General features: G+C 42.7%; 1 protein-coding gene across 3 annotated transcripts; it reads right to left on the bottom strand.

The window, feature by feature from the left end:
* Positions 1–9970: 9970 nt before the first annotated feature.
* On the bottom strand, positions 9971–25230 carry LOC120995092 (serine-rich adhesin for platelets-like). Of its 3 annotated transcripts, XM_040424088.1 has the most exons (10): positions 25159–25230; positions 23803–23907; positions 23660–23719; positions 18596–18748; positions 16259–16427; positions 15397–15960; positions 14627–14754; positions 12079–12155; positions 11944–11983; positions 9971–11240 (listed from the first exon to the last, which is right to left on the bottom strand). In XM_040424088.1, exons 1-9 carry the CDS (start codon positions 25162–25164, stop codon positions 11947–11949), a joined length of 1299 nt encoding a protein of 432 aa, XP_040280022.1. In that variant the 5' UTR covers positions 25165–25230; the 3' UTR covers positions 9971–11240; positions 11944–11946. The 3 variants fall into 3 exon arrangements, with proteins under 3 accessions (XP_040280022.1, XP_040280021.1, XP_040280023.1); XM_040424087.1 differs by having other exon boundaries at positions 14627–15960; XM_040424089.1 differs by lacking the exon at positions 15397–15960.
* Between the last annotated feature and the right edge of the window lie 1059 nt (positions 25231–26289).

The following is a 26289-nucleotide window of genomic DNA, read 5'->3' as shown; positions in this document are numbered from 1 at the left end:
AATATGACACAGGATTCATAGATTGCACACCTTACAAAGCTACTGTGAAACCAGGTGTCATCTCAGTGTTCCAGAAACAATACCTGCTGTTAAAAGAGAAACTTGATGGACTTAGGCCAATGATAAAGGAATTCCTACAAAAGGGAATCCTGGCAGAGGTGATTTCACCCTACAGCACGCCCGTGAATCCAGTGACAAAGGCAGATGGTGCTGCCCGCTTTGTACAGGATTTAAGGGCCATCAACAACATCATTGTTGTACCTGATGTCACTTAATTATTATCTGCCATTCCAGCAGACGCTGTTTGGTTCAGTGTGATAGATCTGAAAAATGCTTTCTTTTCTATCCCAGTTGATAAGATAACCAGACTACTTTTTGCTTTTTCCTTTGACAGACGCCAACTGACCTGGTGCAGAGATGCCCCAGGGATATGCTGATTCACCTGTAGTGTACAGCATAGTCCTCCGAGCGATGTTAGAGTCATGGTACATCCCCCCAAGGTTCTGTGCTGCTGCAATATGTCGATGATTTATTACTGTGTAGCATTTCAGCGGAGGCCAGCATTCAGGATGGTTTATCACTGTTATAATGGTTGTCAGGATGTGGTCACAAAGTGACACTTAAGCAAATGCAATGGTGTAAAATGCAGGTTGAATACTTGGGCTTTGTCCTCAAAGGTGAACGGAGAATCAGCGCAGAAAGAGTCCAGTCTATTGCAGGTTTGGTCGCCCCGCACACCAAGAAAGAAATGTTATCTTTCCTTGGTATGATAAACGGTAGACAATGGATTACTGGTTGCTCCCACTATTGACAATGTTTTGAGGCAAGCCACTCTGGATGGAAATCCAGATTTGATTAAATGGTCTTCTGAAATGTACAATGCATTTGATTATCTGAAATGTTCGCTCATGTCGAGTCTAGGGCTGGGCCTCCCTGACTATAATATGCCCTTCCACATGTTTGCACGCCAAAATTGTAAAACCATGGCGGGTGTACTGACACAAGAAAACGGAGGCAAGTTGCGTCCTTGTGTGTTTTTCTCAAAGGTAATGCCCACCTCTGTCCAGGGGATGCCGGCATGTCTGCGTTCTCTTGCAGCCTGTGCTATGATGGTAGAGTCGGCAAATTCTTTCACAATGTGACATTACACCATTTTGCACACCACTCATGATGTTGTAGGCCTACTCAAGGACATCCGCACTCAACACAGCAGGCAGCTGAGCTTATTGCACTCACTAGGACATGTATTCTACATGCTGATAGACCTGTCACCATTCATACTGAGAGTAGGTACACACATGGGGTAGTGTGGGACCATGGTATGATCTGGCAGAGGAGAGGATTTACGGCAGCAGATGGTAAGGAACATGTCTCACAGGGCAATGCGCTGGCAGTTAAGATGGCGAAATGAGTGGCCAAAAGCAACCTCACAGGTTTGTATAACCATTGGGAGATGCCATGTTTGGCACCTCCAACCCCTGAGATGTTGCACATGCTTACTGATCTTCAGTGGTATGCCACTGAACAGGAACAGCAGGACTGGTGTTATCCAGTATTGCAGAAAAATCCTGAGATAGGATTAGTCTGCGAAGAGGGGAAGTTATGCATTCCCCAACACAGTGCTTCCATCTTAAGTAGCACATTTCCACAGAGTAGGACATTCCACAGAGTAGGACATAAACAGCATTGAGATACTCATGGGTAGGCCTTTCCCCACACCATGGGCAAGACGCCCCCTGGTGGTGCAGGAAGGGGACTTGGACCTGATCAGAGAGAAGTACTGATCTGATCAAAGTCCTCAGTAAAACTGAAGAAAAAGTGGCTTGTAAGTCTCCTTCTCTTTCACAGGAATCAACCCGTCCATTCCGGATAGGCAACCAGGTGATGATCAAGATCTTAAAGAAGGGAAAGGAACCAGGAAGTTTCACCTACGGACAACCCACCGAGGTAGTCGTGATCACCAGAACAGCGGTCCTCACTGAACAATCGCCCACGTGGATCCACGCCACAAGGATTAAGGTGGTGAAGAAAAGAGAGGTACTAACGGGGGCAGACAGCCCTGACCTCCAACGAGGCCCAGAGGTACTAACGGAGGCAGACAGCCTTGACCCCCAACAAGATGACGCAGTCGGGAAATTCCTCGAGATGGCTGAGATGTAGTGCCTTAATAATTGTAATTTTGTGTCTCCTACTTACTGTCCCATGGCTGTGGAACAGACAGATATACCTGGAAACAGAATGCAGAGGGGAAGACAGTCTATGCAAGACAAAGGAGAACTTATGGCTGTACCTGGCCAAAACTCTGAACTTAACTGACTTTTGTCTCCAAACCACTTTATCGGCATCTAACATTTTGGAGACATGTCTGGTAGCAGTCCCCACCCCACTAGACGTATGGACGGAGCTCCTACGTTCCCAATGGAATGACGCAGATATGGAGGATCATGATGTTAAATATGGATATGTAAATCCTTATCATGCTTGTTATGACTGTCCTACATATGAGAATCTGCAGAGTAATATGATAGAAGTAATTACAGGTCTTGTCACAGCAGCAGAAATATGTTATAACTTCACCTGTGATGAGACACTATTGCCTCCCTGCATACAAGCAAAAATGCAGAATAAGATTAAGCCAAATATTTGTGATAGAGATTTAGGTAGTTGTAAAAAGATAATATCAGGAAAGAATATGCAATGTAATATTACAAAAACAGTACCATCCCTAGACCAACACGTACCTCTACCAGCAGGATGGGTATTGGCCTGTGGGAATACTAGTTACACATACAGACCGGCCAATATTACAGAGGGACCATATACAATAGCTAGGTTGACATTAGCAATGATACCACTATTCCCAGCAATGCAGATACGACACACGAGAGACACTTCCCTACAGTTACCAGAAAATTGTGATTATAATGTGAATCTCCTCTCTAGATCAGAATATATGAGTTTAGGGGTATCTTTGATAGGGGTACCAGGGTTGGCCATATATAACCACAGGACAATATCAAAACTTGCCTGTTTTATGATAAAACAGATAAATGTCACTAGTGCAGTTCTGCAAGATATGCTGCTGGATATACAATTGTATGAAAAGGCTATCTTGCAGAATAGGGCAACTATTGACTATTTATTGCTCCAGCATGGTATAGGATGCTCAGCGTTCGCAGGGATGTGTTGTTTCAATTTATTAGATCACTCCCGTGGAATAAAAGATAAAATAGGCCAATTAGAGGAGATGAGAAAACATATAAAACAGGATGTTGACCAAGGTTGGTGGGACTGGCTTTTTGGCTGAATACCTGACTTTGGTCAAATAAGATATGTTTTAGGAGTGGCACTCGCCGTGGTCGCTGCAATAGTGGGTCTCTGCTGTTGTCTACAGTATGTGCCCACCTTTCGTACCATATGTCAAAAAAGGTGGCCGAAAGAGGGGTACACTCAACATTCCTCTATACTCCGGTAGAGGTAGAAGAGGTAAACCCAACCTCAACAAAGCCTGAGGATTATACTGCTGAAGGGTATATGGAATACCTAAAGGCTTATAAGCAAACCAAGGAAGAGCAGAGAAAGAACCATATAGTATATATATATATATATATATAAGGTTCTAAGAGGGGATTTGATGGGATATATGTGACTCCATTTTGTCTCATTTAGCCACGTGTATTACATTTGGTTAGTGCACTACAAAACCTCCCTCCCCCCTATGGAATGTGATCTTTGTGTGTTGGACGGATCTAAATTCCTCTCAGTAAATGAGGGGAATAGAGAAATAGGAGAGAAAAGGGGCGCACAATAGGGTAGTATGTATATACAGATAAAATGATAATATCATAGGAATTGTGAAGGCTCACCTTTTTTGGTTGTGCAAAATTTAGGCACAACTCTATTGAAGGCTTTAGAGTGATGAGACTTATCTTCCGGAACTGCAGCCGCAGATTGTGAGTTCTTTTTGATGGGATGTCCAGTCCCACAAAAGGAAAAATGGCAATAAGAGAGAAATTCTGCTTCGGCGCAAGTCCACAAATGGAAACGGTCTCACAAGTATGATAGTTCTTCTTTAATGGAAACAACGCGTTTCGGGGAGTAAAACTTCCCTGATGAAGGGGAAGTTTTACTCCCCGAAACGCGTTGTTTCCATTAAAGAAGAACTATCATACTTGTGAGACCGTTTCCATTTGTGGACTTGCGCCGAAGCAGAATTTCTCTCTTATTGCCCTATGGAATGTGAGACACTTCCTTAAACTGTTTCAGGAGATCCATACATGTTGAAAGTATGAACAGCCTTCTAGCCATAAAAGGACATCTGGCTCAAGTGTCTGCTAGCTTATGTGTATATACCTGATTGGTCAAATGCTGTTACTATGAGTCAGCTATGATGTTAATGCAGAGCTTATGTGTGACCATACTATTGGTCAAATACTAATGCTAACATATGATTGGATGTAAAGGAAGCTCAACCCCCTCTATTAAAACTGTTTGCCAGCTGTGAATAAACCAGAATGGATTGGAAATAGACATGTGTTCATGTGGTCTATCTTCTTCATTCTCCCGGTACCGGTAAGACTTAATTCAAGCTGATCACTGAAATCATGTGTCAGGGACACACGTTAGGCGAGAGAGTAAATTAGGCCTAACACTGATGATCTATCCAGAGGATAGATCATCAGTTTAAACAAACTGCAGAACCCCTTTAATGTTCAGCTTTTGTTGACTTTACTTGCAGATTTCTGTAGGAAAGTTCCTAAGTTGTTACATTAATCTCAAGTGGAGTACCTAAGCTTTACCCAGAGATACATAAATCTTGCAGTAAAGCTAACATCACAAGATCAACATACCCTTTAAATGACTGCAGGTTCTTCTTTGTACTGGAATTGCAATGTTGTAATATCAATCATTTTTAAAGCTTTATTCTAGATCGTCTGCATTTTGCTAAATACATTCAGGTTAATTCTACAGTAGAAATCCCACGAATGTTAGCATCTCAGTTATTTTCTTATCTTCTCTTAAAGAGAACCTGTCACCTGGACTTCACCTATCTAAATAATCATTCCAAAATCTTTAGTACGTCTCCCCAATCACAAATATCTTAGTTACATTTAAATCTGCCGCCTGTATAACTATTAAATCATCTTTTATTTATTTCCCGCCACATATGTAAATGCACCCAAAAGAGTCATATCTTACTACTAGCAGCTGCAAGGAGTCATATCTTTCTGGAGTCAAGTTCCTCTACTCCGCCTCAGAAACGCCCACAGTTCAGAAATCTCGGGCATGCGCAGTAATTACAAACCTGAAAACGCGGCTGCGTTTGTTTTGGAACGCAACGCTATTTACGTTGAACCCAGCGTAACAGTTGATCGCAGTGAGGTAGGAACTCTCACGCCGAATGTACTATGGCTGAGGAACAGGATTGTTGGGAACTTTCTAGGACGTTGTGGCGTGAGGGGGAGGATACAGAAAAGGAACGATATGATTGGTTACAGAAAAATTCAGGAGAGGGCATGCGTGAGACTTAGGAAGAAAGAACGAGAACTAATGCAGGTTATTTGCATAAGGGGGCGGGGAATAGGCGCTGACGTGGCTGTGAAAACGAAAGTATTATTATAATGAGGATAAAGGCGGGAAAGCGTTCAGGGGGCGAAATATTGGGAACTAGGGGGGCTGTTACAATTATGGACTCATCAATTGAAAGAGTAAGAGAAGAAAAGTTTAAAGGTAACTTTACTTTTATATGTATAAACAGGGTGACAGGTTCCCTTTAATGACATTATTAATAGCAGATGTGAGGTACAACACACAGTAAGGCCTCTTTCACACGGGCGTTGCAGGAAAATGTGCGGGTGCGTTGCGGGAACACGCGAGTGCAAAACATTGTAATGCGTTTTGCACTCTCGTGAGAAAAATCGCGCATGTTTGGTACCCAAACCCGAACTTCTTCACAGAAGTTCGGGCTTGGGATAAGTGTTCTGTAGATTGTATTATTTTCCCTTATAACATGGTTATAAGGGAAAATAATAGCATTCTGAATACAGAATGCATAGTAAAATAGCGCTGGAGGGGTTAAAAAAATAAATAAAATAAATTTAACTCCCCTTAATCCACTTGCTCGCGCACCCGGGACTCCTGACGATCAGCTGTTTGAGAAGGCAGCAGCGCCACGGCCTTCTCGCTGTTTACCGCAGGCCCAGCGACGTCACGACTAGTATCAACTGGCCTGGGCGCGGCTAATGGTGATGGATCATGTGATGGACCTGTTCCTCCACACAGCTAAGACGAAGACAGAAGGAGATGCCGGCTGCGCGAGCAAGTGGATTAAGGCGAGTTAAATTTTTATTTAATTTTTTTTAACCCCTCCAGCGCTATTTTACTATACATTCTGTATTCAGAATGCTATTATTTTCCCTTATAACCATGTTATAAGGGGAAATAATAATGATCGGGTCTCCATCCCGATAGTCTCCTAGCAACCGTGCGTGAAAATCGCACCACATCCGCACTTGCTTGCGGATGCTTGCGATTTTCACGCAACCCTATTCACTTCTATGGGGCCTGCGTTCCGTGAAAAACGCAGAATATAGAGCATGCTGCGATTTTCACGCAACGCACAAGTGATGCGTGAAAATCACCGCTCATGTGAACAGCCCCATAGAAATGAATGGGTCAGTATTCAGTGCGGGTGCAATGCGTTCAACTCACGCATCGCATCCGCGCGGAATACTCGCCCGTGTGAAAGGGGCCTAAGGCTACATGCACACGACAGTAAGGCCCCTTTCACACGAGCACCCGCACTGAATCCTGATCCATTCATTTCAATGGAACTGTGTACATGAGCATTTTTTTTCGCGCATCAGTTCTGCGTTGCGTGAAAAACACAGTATGTTCTATATTCTGCGTTTTTCGCGCAGCCCTGGCCCCATAGAAGTGAATGCAATGTGCGGATGCAATGTGTTTCTCACTGATGATTGCTAGGAGATGTTGTTTGTAAACCTTCAGTTTTTTATCACGTGTGTGAAAAACGCATCAAAACGCATTGCACTTGCGCAGAAAAAAACGGAACAACTGAACGCAATTGCAGACAAAACTGACTGAACTTGCTTGCAAAATGGTGAGAGTTTCACTGAACGCACCCTAAACGCATCCGGACCTAATCCATCATGCTCGTGTGAAAGAGGCGTAAGTGTTTTGCAGTCCACAAATTGCGGAGCGCACATGGCTGGCGCTATATAGAAAATGCCTATTCTTGTCTGCTATTGCGCACAAGAATAGGACATGCTCTATAGTTTTGCAGGGACGTGGAACAGAACTATGCATCCGGTGTGCTGTCCACATCTTTTGCGGCCCCATTGAAAAGAATTGGTCTACACCCGTTTCGCAAGATTGCGGAATGGATGCGGACCCATACATACGGTCGTGTGAATGGACCCTAACAGTTGCAGCCCTCCCAACATTATTTTTGGTTTCAAAACATAACACAACCAGACATATATTAAAACATTTATTAAATATACATCTCCATTAAATAAACATTTTAAAAACACAATGTTAAACTATAAAAATACATTTAAAAAAACTCTCAAATATCTGTGCCCAGCACAGAGAGCTGTACACCTTACCAGAGGAGATCAACTCTACTCCACTAGAAATCCCACATTAATATCAAGACATTCCAAGGAAAGAAAAACAAGCACAGTTTATCAGACATTGTTAAGCTTCCTTCCTAAATTTCTGACAAGATATTCATTTTTCTGATATTTCACCAGTGACTTCTGCCAAAACAAGCATTTAGGTGGAATTTAACAATAAACTCACTTGTGGTTTACTTCAAGTAGCCAAATGCCTACTTCAAGTGTCTTAAACTTACTCAGACTTCAATTGATAAAATAAAAGCAGTGTCAGGGTCAGTGTGAGTGCCATTCTCCGAACACTGCCTGCTTGCATGATGAAGTTGTTAGGGGGTTCATGTAGAAGGATGTTTCAGATCCCATTGGTCTCATTGACTTATAAATGGATGGTATGAACTGCACAGAGTTCTCTATAAACAGCAAAGTTACCAAGCAAGGGATCGAAGATCATACTGACAAGGTTTCCCACAAGGGATCGGAAAGACGGGGCAAAGTGCATGTCTTAGCTGCCAGGGAGAAGGAATGTGATGGCATAAGAAGCAGCCCCCCTTCCCCCGTGCATCCCAGCTTGAATCAATTACCGTAATAGTTACACAAGCATCTCCGTGCCTTTGCAATGTCAGCTCTGAGGAGCTGTATAATCAACCAGTAACATCTTATTTAATTCCACTCATTTCTTGTTTTGGAAGCATCAGCGCGCACATTGTATTTGGATTTGTCAGATTTCATGAGAAGTATTAAGCATTGCTATGTAAAGTGGTTTTCACTTTATTGTTTTGGTTCTATGTGCTTTTGTGCATACTAATAAGTGCAGGTTTTATACAGGTTTTTTGCTACAATTTTGTAATAATAACAAAACATGCCACAAAAACTGCACCTATGAATACACCAGGAATACAATGCAAGTCACTGTTTGGCACAGATCCCAATAAAACAGCTGCCTGTCTCCACCTTTCTGAATTGCAGTTCTGCTTCAAGTCAGAGCCTTTAGAAAAGTGCCCGTCCTGTTACATTCCCACAGATGGATATGGAGTGTGATACCTATGTTGTTATATATTTCGTAATTCTTTTTAAGGCTAACATATCCCACAGCCTTCTAGAACGTACCTTGCAATGTTAGAAATACCTTACTGAGCAAATGATACTATCATTATGGGAAATGTTTGCTAAAAAAAAGCATCTTTTTTACTGAAATATAGAGCAATAGAAAGGCTGCATTCATACCAGCAGTGAGGAGTCCCACTCTGGCCTATTATTTACCAGGGAAAGGTGTCCCAAAACCTTCTTGCCTGTGCTGGGATACATTCCTTGTCTTGATAAAGTAGGACTAACCATCTGTATGCTAGTGTGAATGCAGCTTTAAAGTTGCCATAGGCCACTCAGTACATTAAATGTAGTTGTTACAAGGAAAAATACATATAAAAAAATATTATTCCTATTTATAAGTGCAAATAAGCATTCCCTATGTCAAACGGAAATCAAATATAGCTTCTACCATGCCATTTCATTTGCTTACTCTGAAGGCCACTGTACATAGGCAGTATTTGCCCACTACTTTGCATCAGTAAACCCAAACCCAGCAGTGGCTCCAAAACCTGGCAGAGATACATATGTTTTCGTGATATTTTTTCTCTGTGGGTTTTGCTTTTGAATTTGGCATATAAATACTGATGCAAAATACTAACCAAATACTGACCATTTGAAAGTGGCCTGATGCTGGCACTTAAGTCCACAATCCCCCAAAACTATGAAGTTCTAAACTGCGACATAAGACTATACTTACTAAAAACAATAGATGCCACATAAAGATGCACCAATTTGAGTGCATGCCCTTACAATATTCAGTCACAAGGATACATCAACAAGAAAAAAAATGTGAAAATATAAAAAAATAAATAAAACATTATTGAAGTAAGTGGATATTATGATATAAAGACAATTTGTGAATGCTAGTGTTAATAGAGATAGCTATTTTACATCAGTTCAGATCTGTTTCATAGTTAAAGAGGACCTGTCACCACTCCTGACATGCCCGTTTTAATAGCTACATGCATTCCCCATGTAATAATAATTCTGGAGAATCTATTCCTATGGCTCTATGTTGTGCCATTCCTTTATTATTTCTACTCAAAGTTATGAATGGATTGTTAGCAGTCTGCAGTAAGGGTACAGAGGGGAGGTAACCAGTTGGGGGTGTGTACCTGCACAGTCTGAACATGGCAGCACTGATTGGATAGAGTCAGACTGTGCAGGTACACGCCCCCAACTGGTTATCTCCCCTCTGTACCCTTACTGCAGACTGCTAGCAATTAATTCATAACTTCTAGTAGAAATAATAAAGGATTGGTACAACATACAGAGATAACAATAGATGTTCCAGAATTATTGTTACATGGGGAATGCATGAAGCTATAAAACAGATATGCCAGGAGTGGTGACAGGTCCTCTTTAAGGTTTCTTAAAATTCTTATAACAGAACAACTTAAAGGAGTTGTCCAGAATTTGATATTGATGGCCTATCCTCAGGATAGGCTATCGGTGTCAGATCGGCAGGGGTCTGACACACTGCCGATCAGCTATTTCCTGGAACATAACTACACAGCACCGTCCATTGTGCAGCAGCCAGAACTGACTGCAGTGCTGCTCAGTGGGAGCAGTGCTGAAGTTACCAGCTCTGTCCACCACACAATGGATGGTGCTGTGCAGTTCTGGTGGGGTTGTGGGTGTCGGACCCTCACCATTCTGATATTGATGGCCGATCCTGAGCACAGGCCATCCAAATTAAATCCTGGAAACCGCTTCCACATCACATTTATGGTCTCCAATAAACGTATACAATGGGCCATATATGTAAAACAAACACTTCTGACAGATCCCATATGGTGGTATGCATAACCCACCGGGTTCTATGGTAAAAAAAAATCATATCCATTTAATGTATTTTTTTTTATGGACACTGTTGTAGGAATAGCACAGTCTACCATCCTATTCCAAATGTTTTTCTCTTGTGGTATACTGACGTATACTGGCCAGATGGAGGCCAAAAGGTCACTTGGGAGCTTTCCTAACATACACTCCGAATGTACATTACAAACATCATAATGTAAAGTCAGTCTAAGTTAGTGGCTCTACCAGCAGCCCGTCTAATTCAGTTATCTGTGCAAATATCAGCTTGAGAGATAAAACACACACAATATACAGATAGTTTTTGTAGAACGGCAAGGCCGGGACTCAGCCTTTTTCATAGTTACACAATACATTAGCTGCGGGTATGACATTCATCAGAAAATATTTGTACAAAGAGACTTTCAGACAATTCCTTTAGGAAGCGCTTACTGTCCACAAACATTTCAGTGGGACGACTGCCAATTAAAAGTGTCCTTACATAAAGCAGGCAGTATTCACAAGGAAAGGCAGGTCCACTGGACGGTCAATCCTCCACAAGTCCACGAATCAACTCTCATGTGGTTTACACACCTCAGTGTAATAACCCACTGAAAGCACGACACCAAACAGCTGTAGGAATTCACAATCCTGCGCATTTCAGACAGGTGAGCTACGACAGCCCTCAACAATGGGTCTCTTCAAGCATTTCCATTCCATCTGCAAGAGAAGGATTTACTGTAGTAATGTAGGGCAAAGAGTTAAATCAGTACTGTGCACTATGTTTACTACTAGACTATAACTTTCCCCAATGCTTGCGACACACCTGTCTGAGTCAATCATTGACAGTTGATGTAACATTTTATCCTCCAGATATTATGTATGTACTTTAGAGTTACAGCATGTCTAGTTTCACAACCTCACAGGAACAGTCTGTGTGCACAACATGCTACTGTAAGGCTGCATGCACTTTACACTTCATGATATGGCACCCACAGAAGTCAATGCGGTCCTCCTGTACCCCCCCAGGCCTCTGAGAAAGACAAACAGAGGAACTGATACGGAATAGAGATCCAATGTGATTTAATAGTGCTGGCTCTGATACTGAACATGGGAACCTACGAGACAGAGCTGGCTGGACTGTATCGCTATTTAGTAGCAAGAATCCGCTATGCAATGTATGTACAAACTGATTACTGTGCGTATTCCTGCATCATTTTTCTATATCATTCGAGGTAAACGTTAGGAGCTAACCAGTTTGATCTCATATCTGACTGCAAGGCTCATGTAAACCACATTAAAAGCAGCAACGTATATAAATAAAGAAAACCCACCAGAAATAAGATGGAAGCTTGGTACAAAACAGTACTGTAGCATAAAAGTGCAAGAATAATTGGTCATGAATGAATAGTGAAATACTTACCAATTACACATTGCTACACTCAGTTGTTGACAAGCGCATCCTGCAAAAAAGGAATAGTATTGATGAAAACGCTCAAATACAGGTACATGGGATCAGACAGCACAAATAATGCGAAAAACAGGGCGACAAACTCACATTTCTTCAGATGACACTGTACTAAGGTTTCTGGGAAGATGTAAGTCATGACTTACAGCTAATCTTCTTTTTAATACCTATAAATCAGAAATAGACATATCTTTAGCATCATGTGTCACCATTTGGAGGCAATAGCAAGAGTGGTGGCAGTAACAGTTGGGGGTTAGCAGATATGGCAAAGCTTATCACATCACTAGGTCATGTGTAATTTCGGGCACACGTCACCACTGAGACCAGTCATTGGCTGCAGCAGCACATGAGACTCCTGTCTGTGCTGGAAGTGTACAAGTGGGAAAAGAACACAGCATTGGGCCAGAGGAGTGGGAAGAGCAGGTGGGGAGTAGCTAAGTATGCTTCCTTCCACGGGTCCATTCCGGTTGGTGGAGTTTAGACAATGGAGAACCCCTTTAAATACATTATTAACATACCAGAGATCCCACGAACAAGCAGTTCCAAATGTCCTGAAGAATACAGGGATTCAGACGTCTGTTATGTATGGGCTGTGTCCTCTCTCTAGAAGTCTCTTCAAAAGATATCCCTAAAAATGCTGAGCAAAATAGGGTCAAATCCATATCCAGACTGATGAATCCTGCACCATTTCAGGAGGAAACATGTCGACCGGATGTGGCTTTACAGGGACACCGAGGGACCAGTTCCTGATAGGACTGCCGTGTTTGGAGTGCACAGCATATTTAAAGACACCTTGGAAGGCAGTTCTAGAGAGAGAGTGCAGGAAATACAGAACAGCTGTCTGTACAACCTACATATCTAGACTGTCCTGGGTATTTGGACTAGGTTGTTTATGAAATAATCGTATATTTAAGAGTTTGCTTTTTAATTGAAATTGTATTAACATTAGGTTTTAATCTTTCCATCTATTGCTATGTGCACAGTGCATATTTAGTTTTGTGATTCTTTAACCCATATGTTGGTGAGAGGGCTATGGAGTTGAAGCTAGTTTTGAGTTGGAGTCAGTACAAATGTACAGACTCCAGCTTATAAAAATATTATCTGTTATTAATATTGTGTAATTAAAGGGGTTCTCAGGATAGGTCAGCAATATCCGATCGGCTGGTGGAAGACGAATGGCACCCCCGCCGATCAGCTGTTTGAAGAGAAGGCAGTGCTTGTACCAGTGTTGCCTTCTCTGCTCTGTTTACCTGCTCACGGCAGCAGTTGGAGCGGCAAGCAATGTAATTACAAGTATGGCGTCCCCATTCACTTCTATGGGATGGCTCCGTCTGTTCAAGTGAATACTAATGAGCCGTCCCATAGAAGTGAATGGGGACGCCAGCTACAACTACAACAGAGCAGAGAAGGCAGTGCTCTTTACACAGCTAATCTGATATTGATGACCTATCCTGTGGAGAAACCCTTTCATTTATTAGCTTTCATATAAACTTAGAAAAGCTTATAAATGTTAATCAAATATATTTTTTGTTCTATCAATCTAAGGGCCCTTAGTTCTCGTGATAAGCAGGGCGTTCCAGTGGTTACAGAAAATCAGTGTGCTCTCTCCTGTCCCTTATACTAGGTATCTTCATGCTGCTCCCAAAACTGTGCTGCACATGCGCAGTAGTGAAGACCAGAGGAGATAGTTTACTACTGGGCATAAACTTTCTCTGCTCTTGTCCTGCGTGCCGGCTCCCGTGTGTCCATCTTCTGGTCCATTGCTTGTTTAATTTATCCCCTGTACGGGTATGGTCATCTGCGCTGCTGCAACCTATAACTGACTTCAGCAGTGAGGTGTCTCTTGTGGACAATTGGCTGCCCGGAGCAGATGATCATTCACATACTGGAGAGGAGGTAAACAAGCTGTGGACTGGAGGAAAAACACATGGGAGCCAGTGCAGGACGGCAGCTGCGGATAGCAGGAAAGCACAGCAGAGGCCGGCTGCAGGCACCTGGGAAAGGTTATTTATTCCCAGACAACTCTTTCATGGCAAGCACTGAATACAGCAGCTACACTTAACAAATGTTTTTCTGCGTTTCCAGGATATACATATGTAGCTTTTCTAACTTTTTTTGAGAACAAATTCAACGATTTCTTACAATTATTAGGGGGATATTAGATAGTTATTAAATGCACAGTGCATTACAGGAATTTAGAAAATGTCAGGAATTTCAGAAATTGTATTCTAATAAATATGCTTTCAGTTCCATCTAAGTAGCCTGATTACTTACATGACAGTAAGAAAAAGCCAGATGTTACCATTTTACTACAGTATTGCTAAATTATTGGCCATTTATGAAGGAGTCAAGAGTTGGAGTCAGAGCTTTGGCTTATCGACTCCACAGCCCCGGTTGGTGACATGCTAGCATAAGATTAAACTACTATATTTCCAGCTGAATTTATCACTGTTGAGTTATGTTGGCGAGCCATGCCTTGCTAAGAAATGCTTATTATTCAGACTTTGTTATACATAAAATGACAGAATCAGGAAGGTACATTAACAAATAGATTCTACACACTAGAACTAGGTTTATATGACCACAATAAAATATAATTTAACACAAGAAACTGCTCACATAAAATGAGATAGCTCACCCGATATAGATGCATGTAATAGAGAAATCCGGATAGAAACAGTAACACTAACACCACAAGGACGACATTGGTGATTAGTTGTTGGTTGCTCTGTCTGGGTTCTTTTTTCCCTTCATCTTCAGAACGTTCTGTTGCAATGAATGGGAGCAGATTAGAGCCATGGTTGGGACCTGATACAGTGTTTTTCCAGTCATCAATAGCTATGCCTCTATCTTCATGAGGTGGAATATTGTATGACTTATGAGCATTTAACAATGGATTATGAGTGACGTCTGACAGAAGCAGCTGGTCTCCAGTTGCAGGAGAAGAAACTGATAGTTCTGCTTTAGTAGTTAGCATAGGAGAGGAAAGGTATGAGGAAGCCCAGCCAAGGTCTCCATTCCCTATGACTTTCCTTTGTGACACAGTTTCAGGGGATTCAGTGTTAGACAAACCCATTCCACTAGTGAGGATATTTGTATGAACAGACTTTACAGAGGGGAGGTTAGGGTCATTGTCACTTGGCGATAGGCTAGAGACAGCCTTTGTCATCACAGTTGCCCTGGAAAAAGCGTCCAATGTAGATGGGATGTTTGTACCAACAGAAGTTAGACTGGGGAGGTTTGGCTCATTGACACTAGTGGATAGGCTGGAAATTTCATCCATGTTTACAAGAGATCGGCGTATTTTGGTTACAGAATTAGAAGACGTTTCAATGACAGGTTCCTTGCTGGGAGCAGAAAGAGAGTTCTTAAACACAGACCCTTTAGAGCTTTGAGAACTCAACTCACTTATAGTAGTTGCCTGTGTTCCATCTGCTTCTACGACAGTAGATAATTCTCCATTTATGAGAGGGTGTGTGGTAACACTTGAATTTTCTATAGTCGCAGTCTCCAATGACTTATACATGCTCTCAGTATCTGAATCTGATACATCTTTGACTTTCTCAGGATCTGTTCTAGTTTGAGATGGATTCAGGCTAACATATGATGGGTCGTGGGTGCCTTTTTTAAACTCTGTGCTATGCACTGGAAAATCTGAATTAGTGAGGGGAAAGTCTGTAAAAGCCCCAGGTTGCACTGTGGTACCAGCATGTAAATGATCCACGGTGGTGGTCAGTGGATGTAAATCACTTGGCATATCTGTAAAGATGGATGGTGAAGAGTCTAACCCCTGGGAGTTCTTCTCGGGATAACTGCCACTCATTTCCTCTGCCAGGGGACTGGTATGAACAGAATAAGTTGTTGTATATGTGCTGCTTGCCAGTTTTGATGAGTGACTTAGAGTTGTCTGAGACGTTGCACTGGAGGAAATAGGTGTTGTTGGGGAAGAGCATGAGCATGCACACTGAGGACCTGCAAGGATCAGAAAAGACAGAAAGAGGCTTCGATGAAGCCATGATCTGTCATGATACAATATACACCCAAAGTGACATATGGCTGATTAGTGACACTTAGGTTTAAGTAAATCGGACAGGTTATACAGGCAAGCAATATAAATGCTGGAAAGTATACATCAGAGTATCCTAACTTACTCTACCTTAGGGCCAAGCAAGCACACCCAAGCAATGCAGGAACAAAAAAAAAGACATACAGGATATGTGACTAAGGAGTAAGCCAAGAAGTTTATGCACATAAATAATATCAGTCTTACCTTTAGTGCCATTATTACTCGGTTGCTGTTCTTTATAATAGGATTCACATTTCGAAGAAGACTCAGAGTCGGCCTGGAACCCATCTAGTTTATGCAATGAGTTATTAACTCGCTGCAAGATTTCAATAGGATTCATATTTTCGGCTTGTAGGTAACCGTTCACTGCGTTCTGGTAAATAATGAGTGAATAATTAGTGATTTAGATTACAATATAAACATTAAAGCAGAATGGAGGTTGAAAACTAATCACATAGAACTATTTAGGTTATGGCATATGGCACTGCCACATTTTTAAGCATTTGAAATTGATAAAAAAAAATTATAAGGAAAATCAGCTAAAAATTATAAAACAATCCCACGAATCATAGTAAAAAAAAAACATCTTTACTGGACCCAGCTCTGATTGTGACAAAGTCTTTACAGTGGTAATATTTACTTAGTGGACTAAAACATATAGAAGAGTAAATAAAAATGCACCACCTACAGTCAATGACCCCATATGATACCATAGGTTTTGCACTTTTTCCAGCCAGAACAAAGACTTTGCTATGGCCAAACAAATATTACATGCAAAACTGCATCAATCAATTCAAAGTGAAAAAGGACTAAAATACAAATATATATTAAAATTTAACAGAATGTTAAACAATACAGTGTGCCACAAATTGTATCATGTGCCAGAATCCTTGAATTGTAAAAATTGTAAGAAAATATAGAGTGTACATCGATGAGAGGGGGGACCCTGTGAGAAGGACATGATGCATGTTGGCCCTCATCTCATTTCTATGTGGGTTTATTCTTTGGGTACATAAAAATAGGCAATAACATCTAAAAGATGTCACACAAAGTGAGAACCTGCCTTAGAGGGAACATGTCAGATGCTTTATGCTGCACTCTCTGAGGGAAGCCTAAAGTAGTGACAGACAGGGATTTCAGCGTCATGCCAGTTATGTGTTAATGTGCATCCGTTGTCGAGAACTGACATGTTAATCTTTGCATTACACATGGAGGCCAAAGATATGCCTCCAGTCCATGACTGACAGATTTCTCCTTATGCACAGCATGTAAGTTCACAGAGTGTCTGTCACTGCTTTATGCTGTCCCAAGAAAGGGCAGCCATAGGCCTAATCTTGTCAATATAACAGCAGCCATCTTAATCAATCCGCATGTTTCTCACTCTCATTACTAGAAGTTACTGTTCATGTCCACATGTTCTATAATTTGTGGAACAGACACGCGGATGACATCTGTGTGCTGTCCAATCTTTCGTGGACCCATAGAAATGAATGGGTCTGTGTGCAATCCACAAAAAATGCGGATAGCACATGGATACAAAATACAGTTGTGTGCATAAGGCCTTATCAAGTTTGGGGCGCTTAAAGCGTTTCTGTCACCTGAAAAATGGGTATTAGGCCGACTGACATAAGCGATGTGCTAATGTCAGCTGAACATAACTATATTAGTGCCATCTCACTGCCTAAAGCCTTTATTGAGAAAAATTTACTTTTATAATATGCTAATTAGACTCTAGGAGCAGGGAAGGGGGCGTTGCACCTGCTCCTAGAGGCTCCTTTCTTCCACCTCATTACACACCCTTCTTCTCTTGATTGACAGGGCCAGGCAGCGCTGCTCTCCTCCCGTCAGCCGTGTCTGCAGTGTAAATCTCACGCCGTTCAGTATTCGGCTCAGGCGCAGTGAGGGTAAGATGCTCGACAGCTGTTGGCTTCCTCACTGCGCCTGCGCTGAATACTGAACGGCGCAAGATTTACACTGCAGACACGGCCGGCGGGAGGAGAGCAGCGCTGCCTGTCCCTGTCAATCAAGAGAAGAAGGGCGTGTAATGAGGTGGGCAAACGGAGCCTCTAGGAGCAGGGGCAACACCCCCCTTGCTCCTAGAGGCTAATTAGCATATTATAAAAGTTAGCTTTAGGCAGTGAGATGGCACTAATATAGTTATGTTCAGCTGACATTAGCACATTGCGCCCCCCCCCTGCACCTAGAGGCTAAATAGCATATTATAAAAGTTAATTTTTCTCAATAACAGCAGCAGGCAGTGAGATGGCACTAATATAGTTATGTTCAGCTGACATTAGCACATCGCTAATGTAAGTCGGCTTAATACCCATTTTTCAGGTGACAGAAACCCTTTAAGCGTCACAGTTTTCCAATGGACTGGACTCTGACTTCAAATCCCAGCAGCGGACTAATTGGATTTTTTCATCATAAAAGACCTGATAGGTTCCCTTTAAATCCAAGGCTGTCAAAGTATGTCATATTGTCTGATGATATCCCCATGATGCTTTCCTGACATTGCTTAGCTTATTATGCAGAACATACCTGTGTGGTATAGTCTAATCCTTCTATGCAGGGTGAGACAGTTCTTAGCAGAGAGTTCTTACTTTTATAATTATCTGTACCATCGATGAATTTTAGTGTTTCCAGGAGACCATCTACTTCATACACCAGTGCCAACAGGTCACAATAATCGCTCTAAAATAGAGAATGAATCAAGGTCATTATGAGTGCTGACAGTGGCCTTCACAGGACAAATATCCTAGTCTTATGATATTCAACAGAAAGATCATGTTATAAAACCCTGGCAATGCACGACGGTCTTTCATTAAGAAATGCAAGTTCCAAATGTCCTGCTGGCAGATCATCAGTACATCTGTAGAGCGTTGTACTCCTGAGAAGCACCGAGCTTGCATGCTATCTACAGCGAAACAGCCCAAATATATATGCTTGACCCTTAGAAGGTACAAAGCATGAACAGTTTGTTTATTTGGAGTCTTTCTTTAAAGGGGTTCTCTGGTAATTAAGAAAACGAAAATACTTAAATATTTTTAAAGTATATATATATATATATATATATATATATATATACACAGGGCTCCAGATGGCGACCAAAATGGTCGCAAATGTGACCTAGAATTGCTAAATGGCGACAAGACTTTGTAGTCTTGTCGCCATTTGCGCCTAGACCCGCCGCTGCTCTGCTGCTTTCACAAACTGACATGGCACGCGCGGCTCTCAGCGCGGCCATGTTCTCAATAACACAGGGGAGAAGGAGGCGGTCCCTCCCCCCTGCCACCAATGGGCTGATAGCAGGGAGGAGCAGGGGAGGGGCTATGGCCACTGCGCTGCCAATGAATATTGTTTATGCTTACAATACAAACGCAGGCTGCCATGCGGGTGCCGGACATATCCCATACCCGGCACCCAGCCTCTATGACTGCGCGCTGCGATCCGCCACTATTAACCCCTCAGGTGCAGCACCTAGGGGGTTAATAGCAGGCGGATCGCAGCGCGCAGTCATAGAGGCTGGGTGCCGGGTATGGGATATGTCCGGCACCCGCATGGCAGCCTGCGTTTGTATTGTAAGCATAAACGATATTCATTGGCAGCGCAGTGGCCATAGCCCCTCCCCTCCTCCTCCCTGCTATCAGCCCATTGGTGGCAGCAGCAGTACAGGGGGGAGGGACCGCCTCCTTCTCCAACTGCGGGGACGCTTACGGTATATTTCCCGATGTTGCATGCACCGACAACGAGGAGGCTGAGCGTCGGCGCCGACGATACGAGATGGATGTGTCACATTTGGCATACGTATGCCGTTACGGGGTATGCAGTTATGACTACTGTACACAGTGTGTGGCCTCATGAAAAATACATTAACCACGCGTGTGCTGGCGGAGGAGAGCGAGGGTGGCTCCTCCACAATTCATCCCAGCTGCCAAACTGTTTGGGTTCTGGGATTTACTGGCATTTCATTCAGCCACAGTAATAAGTGCCAGCTATCCCGGGGCTCGCAGTGTACAGCAGGATGCTGCGTGTGCCCTGTTTGTGTGCAGGCGTCTTTGTACGTCAATGTTTATATGCGGTTCTCCGCCTTGCACGGTCCATTGGTACTATACTGTCTCTACTCATGACCCAGAACACATAGGGTTAATCTATACCGCCATCTGCTTCTGTGCCAGTGTGCAAAAGTACATGGGCTGTCACCCATGTGATGCCCAAGCTCGGTCCTCTCCCCGTAGGTGTCCTGTCAGTGTACACCAAGACCCGTGTTGGTCAGCGCCGGTGGCAACTTCTGATTTTGATGCACACGTATACCCAGAGCTCAGGCGCATCCCATGTACTGCCTATAGTATGCCCCTTGTAGTGTACCCATCCACAGTATTATAAATTAGAATCATTGGTGGCGCAACCCACCCCCCCCCAAAGTATTATAATCATTGGTGGTGCAGTTCCCCCCTTCCCCCGCATTATCATTGGTGGCAGTGGCAGTTCCGATCGGAGCCCCAGCAGTGTAAGCCTGGGGCTCCGATCGGTTACCATGGCAGCCAGGACGCTATTGAAGCCCTGACTGCCATAGTCTGCTGCTGTGTGCACTATGCACAGGGCAGCAGGGAGAGTGTGAGGTCCGTCCTATTCACCCTGATAGAGATCTATCAGGGTGAATAGGACAAGGGATGAAAGATCCCAGGTTCTAGCCCCTAAGGGGGGAAATAGGTATTAAATAAAAAGTAAAAAATAAAAAAAAAGTTTAAAAAAACAGACACCAAAATATTAAGTTTAAATCACTCCCTTGCCCAATTTTACATATGAAATATATAAACAATAAAAAAAATTACATATCACCACGCCCGAAAAAGTGTGAACTATTAAAATATTTAAAAATATCTCCTATGCGGTGAATGCCGTAACAGAAAAAAAAAAAGTGCAATTTGCCATTTTTTTGTCACCTTGTCCCGACAAAAATTAGGATCGGACTGTTCCATTATGGTCCAGACGTTCCATAAAATCTGGAATGCACGCAGCTTTTTTTTGGCGTTTTATTTTTTTCACGTGGTATCGGGTATCGCAATACTTTTTTATGGTATCGAAATCAAGTCAAAAATTTTTTGTATCGTAACAACCCTAGGTAAAACATGTGTGTTTTTATTTTATTATTATACCGTAATTATATGTATTTTAAATTTGGCAACTAAAAATTTTAATTTGGCTCCTAAATTTTTCAGGTTAGGAGCCAATGGCTCCTTGATATTTTTTTTAGTCTGGCGCCCTGATATATATATATATATGTACAGTACAGACCAAAAGTTTGGACACACCTTCTCATTCAAAGAGTTTTCTTTATTTTCATGACTATGAAAATTGTAGATTCACACTGAAGGCATCAAAACTATGAATTAACACATGTGGAATTATATACATAACAAACAAATGTGAAACAACTGAAAATATGTCATATTCTAGGTTCTTCAAAGTAGCCACCTTTTGCTTTGATTCCTGCTTTGCACACTCTTGGCATTCTCTTGATGAGCTTCAAGAGGTAGTCCCCTGAAATGGTTTTCACTTCACAGGTGTGCCCTGTCAGGTTTAATAAGTGGGATTTCTTGCCTTATAAAAGGGGTTGGGACCATCAGTTGCGTTGAGGAGAAGTCAGGTGGATACACAGCTGATAGTCCTACTGAATAGACTGTTAGAATTTGTATTATGGCAAGAAAAAAGCAGCTAAGTAAAGAAAAACGAGTGGCCATCATTACTTTAAGAAATGAAGGTCAGTCAGTCAGCCGAAAAATTGGGAAAACTTTGAAAGTAAGGGCTATTTGACCATGAAGGAGAGTGATGGGGTGCTGCGCCAGATGACCTTGCCTCCACAGTCACCGGACCTGAACCCAATCGAGATGGTTTGGGGTGAGCTGGACCGCAAAGTGAAGGCAAAAGGGCCAACAAGTGCTAAGCATCTCTGGGAACTCCTTCAAGACTGTTGGAAGACCATTTCAGGTGACTACCTCTTGAAGCTCATCAAGAGAATGCCAAGAGTGTGCAAAGCAGTAATCAAAGCAAAAGGTGGCTACTTTGAAGAACCTAGAATAAGACATATTTTCAGTTGTTTCACACTTGTTTGTTATGTATATAATTCCACATGTGTTAATTCATAGTTTTGATGCCTTCATAGTCATGAAAATAAAGAAAACTCTTTGAATGAGAAGGTGTGTCCAAACTTTTGGTCTGTACTGTATATATATATATATATATATATATATATATATATAATTATAAATATATTCCCAAATATCTTTCATTAGTTATAATGGCTCGTTTTCTCTACAGATCAATCATTAGGAGAAATAATAAAATGGCAGCCGTCCTATTAGTACACACAAAACCTGTCCTACTCACACAGGAGGACAAGTTACATCACAACACTGAGCTAAAGAGCTGCCTCATCCTCCTCTCTGCTCTGCTTGTCAGTTATTATGATCCTGAACACTGAAGATAAGATCTTCAGCTGAATCTCTGTGGGAATTGAGATCACGAGGAGACATGACGTATAGAGAGGATGGGCAGGACAGACTGTGGTAATGTGAGGCTGTGGAAATGGAGACTGTATACAAGTGCTGCTGCTCATTATCCACACCCCCATCCTCCTCTCCTTACTTCATGTCTCCTCATGAGCTCATTCCTACAGAGATTCAGCTGTATTCAGGATCATAATCCCTGACAAGCAGAGCAGAGAGGAAGATGAGGCAGCTCTTTATCTCAGTGTTCTGAAGTAACTTGTCCTGCTGTGTGATTAGGACAGGTTTTGTGTGTACTACGGTAATAGGACGGCGGCCATTTTATTTCTCCTCATGATTGCTCCCTAGACAAAACAAGCTGTTATAGCTAATGAAAGGTATTTGGAAATACACTTATAATAAAGTAATAGTTAAAGGGGTTCTGCATTTTCATTTAACTGATGATCTATCCTCTGGATAGATCATCAGCTTCTGATTGGCGGTAAACAGTGAGAAGGCCACGGCGCTGCTGGAGCGCCGCTGCCTTCTCAAAGAGCTGATCGGCGGGGGTCCCGGGTGTCGGACCCCCGCCGATCAGAAGCTGATGATCTATCCAGAGGATAGATCATCAGTTAAATGAAAGTGCAGAACCCCTTTAAGTATTTTCAGTAATTTTATTTTCTTAATTCCCAGAGAACCCCTTTTTAAGTGGCCTGTACTGTAATATTTAGTAATAATGAGAATGTACTATACACTGGCATTAGAATAAGTTTTGTAATTTCTAGTACTGACAAACATGGCAGTAAGAGATGTTTAACCCTCTCTGGTTCATGGTCAGAGATGAAGTCCCTGCGTAAGAGCAGTGACTGCTGCAGACCCTCACCAGCAGTACCATAGACCTGTGTCAGAAAATCACTGCTGGACCAGGAAGCAGAAAGCATTGGCGGACTGGGCAGCGTCAGTATAAAGGCAGCGGGGAATGGTGAGAACTGCTTATTTCATTTTTAAATATATTTCTTCAGGCAGAAAACCCTTTAAACTGAGAGGTGACTCAAGAGAGCTGTTCATCAACTATGCTTAAACTTCACTTCACCTGTCTACACACAGGAATACTCACCACCTGTTCTTTTTTCAGGATTCTTACATAGATGGAACAAAAATATCCTTGGGTACTAATCTGTAAGGGATAAAACAGCTAAGTGTAAGGAAAACTGTATAAAAGGAGTATTCCTTGTGAGCTTCCTTGTAATCAGTTCTTACCATGTTCTTTAATATCTGGTGTTCTCCTGAAATTTTCACCAAACAATCCTCAGCAAAGACACATAGAGCCATGGAGATCAGAAATATAATCCCAAAACTTGTGGCCTAGAAAGAATATATTTTTATGAAATTTTACACGTTTTACAAACAAAGATATTAATAAAACCGGCCAATGCTGCGGTTCGGACCCTCGCTAAAGACAATCTCAATCCTACTATGAAAGTTCCATCTCCTGTATAAAGATGCTAATGTGTCCACAGGTCGCAGGACCACGGCTTCAGAACACAGTAGGATCAGGAGGAGTTCTCTACACACACACTGTCACATTGGGTAAAAATCATTAACTAATTAGGTTACGTTCACATCTGTCTAGAAGGTTCCAACAGGAGCCTCCATTGCAGATTCTGTCCAAAAAATTACACAGCAGATGAGATACGTTCTCATCTGCTGTGTAATTTTTTGGACAGAATCTGCAATAGCATAGCCTTAGATATGTAGTTTAGCAGTTCATGCCACTAACAGGACTAATGGGGCACAGATTTAGGAGAATTCAAGAAATCGTCTAGCTCTATGAGACATGGAAGCAGTCCAGTAAACAAGTCAACCCAAGGCCATGGAAAGACCGCACAGGACAGATGTGCAGGTCCAGTGAACGCAATTTCTAATTCCCATTCACACATGGTGGTTTTGCAATTGTTTCAGATCATGGGTGGTAATTCCTACTGACCTCAGTGGGTACAATCACAATAATTATGGGGTAAGAAAGTCAGGTTTTCATATGTCATACAAAGCCAGTTCAAAGCATAGATCATCATGGGGGCTCCTGCCAACACACTCCACCAGCCCCACATAAGAGGGTCCAGGGTCCACTGCCCTCTCCTCATCCTTCCATATTTGCTCCCACAGTATGAGCAGATCCGTTTCCAGGCACTAAATAGTGATCTCATCAAGGGGGGTAGGTGGTAGCACCAAATGTTTAAGCTCACTTTATGACCCCAATATCGCACATGTATGCTATAAACATTATGAGTGCAGGAAGCACGCCATGGTAAAACACACCTGATTTTAGGAGTGGAGTAAAAAGCGCCATGCGATTGTTCTGCGTACAACAGGGGCATATCTGCAAGCACCAAGTGCAGAGATAATGGTAATTGCCTGGTAGCAGATGAGAAGAATTGTCCACTTAATGGCAGGGACACCCATAGGTGGGGGGAATGGCACTTCTGCTGAGGCTTTACTGGCTGTGCCTTGTTTATAAGACCGTGACTGGAGAGAACTTGCTTTATATGCCAGCTAGCAGGCAGGGACAGTGCCAGGTGTGCCAGCGCCAGACCCTGGGAACTTTAGCAGACTCACCAGCATTGTTCTCGCCCCAGTAATAGTCCAGGTGGTACGCGGGGCCCGACGGAGACTTGTGCCGCCGCTTCCTCGGTGTCAGCTCGAAGTGAACTCAAGGCGCCGCTTGCGGCTTTATAAAGAGGAGCAGCCTCTCCCACCTCTGAAACAAAGCATGTGCTTTCTGGGAAAGCACCCTGGACGGCAGCCAGCGGCTCTGAGGAGGGAGATACAGCACCCGCTCACTTGTGATGCAATGTCCCTCTCTGAGGCGGCAGCACTACCCCAGTGTGCCTGCTAGACGACTACCTCATGTGTGGACTAGTACTAGGACGAGGGGCCGGTGTGAACATGTACCAGAACCAGGGCAGACCTTGTTCACATAGGCTACTTTCACACTCGCGTTTTGGCTTTCCGTTTGTGAGATCCGTTCAGGGCTCTCACAAGCGGTCCAACACGGATCAGTTTGCATTCTAATGCATTCTGAATGGAAAAAGGATCCGCTCAGAATACATCAGTTTGCCTCCGTTCAGTCTCCGTTCCGCTCTGGAGGCGGACACCAAAAAGCTGCCTGCGTCCTGACACACAATGTAAGTCAATGGGGACGGATCCATTTTTCACTGACACAATCTGGCACAATAGAAAACGGATCCGTCCTCCATTGACTTTCAATGGTGTTCAAGACGGATCCGTCTTGGCTATGTTAAACATAATACAAATGGATCCGTTCTGAACGGATGCAGACGGTTGTAATATCTGAACGGATCCATCTATGACGCGAGTGTGAAAGTAGACAGAGATCCATCTGTGAAGAATCTGTATTTGGACCATGTGTCTATTTTTTTGCTCTCCGTGTTCCATTGCACAGATGAAAATTTTCAGAGCATCTCCTATAAATTGTCTGTAAAACACGGATAAAACACAGATGCCATTCGTGTTGGGTCCATTTTTTCACAGACCCATATACTATAATGGCAGTGACAGACAAAATCGAGCATGCCTCCATGCTAAAACCACAGACCAACGGACCATGTTAAAACAAGGATGTGTGAATAAAATGAATGGGTTCATGTGGAAAACAGGGAGAGCACACACCTGTGAATCACTGACATGTGAATACAGCCTTAAAGGGCATCTGTCGGCAGATTTGTG

This window comes from Bufo bufo, chromosome 3, assembly GCF_905171765.1.
Source record: "Bufo bufo chromosome 3, aBufBuf1.1, whole genome shotgun sequence".
NCBI classification, from domain to species: Eukaryota; Metazoa; Chordata; class Amphibia; order Anura; family Bufonidae; genus Bufo; species Bufo bufo.
This window is presented reverse-complemented; position numbering and strand designations above follow the sequence as displayed.

Bases quoted from the DNA above. Each gene is read 5' to 3' on its own strand.
- LOC120995092 (XM_040424087.1), bottom strand. The intron at 16,428-18,595 runs GTATGTTCTGCA...ATTATTTACCAG, and splicing joins GATTAGACTATACCACACAG to AACGCAGTGAACGGTTACCT. The intron at 11,984-12,078 runs GTGAGTTTGTCG...CCTTTTTTGCAG, and splicing joins ACAGTGTCATCTGAAGAAAT to GATGCGCTTGTCAACAACTG.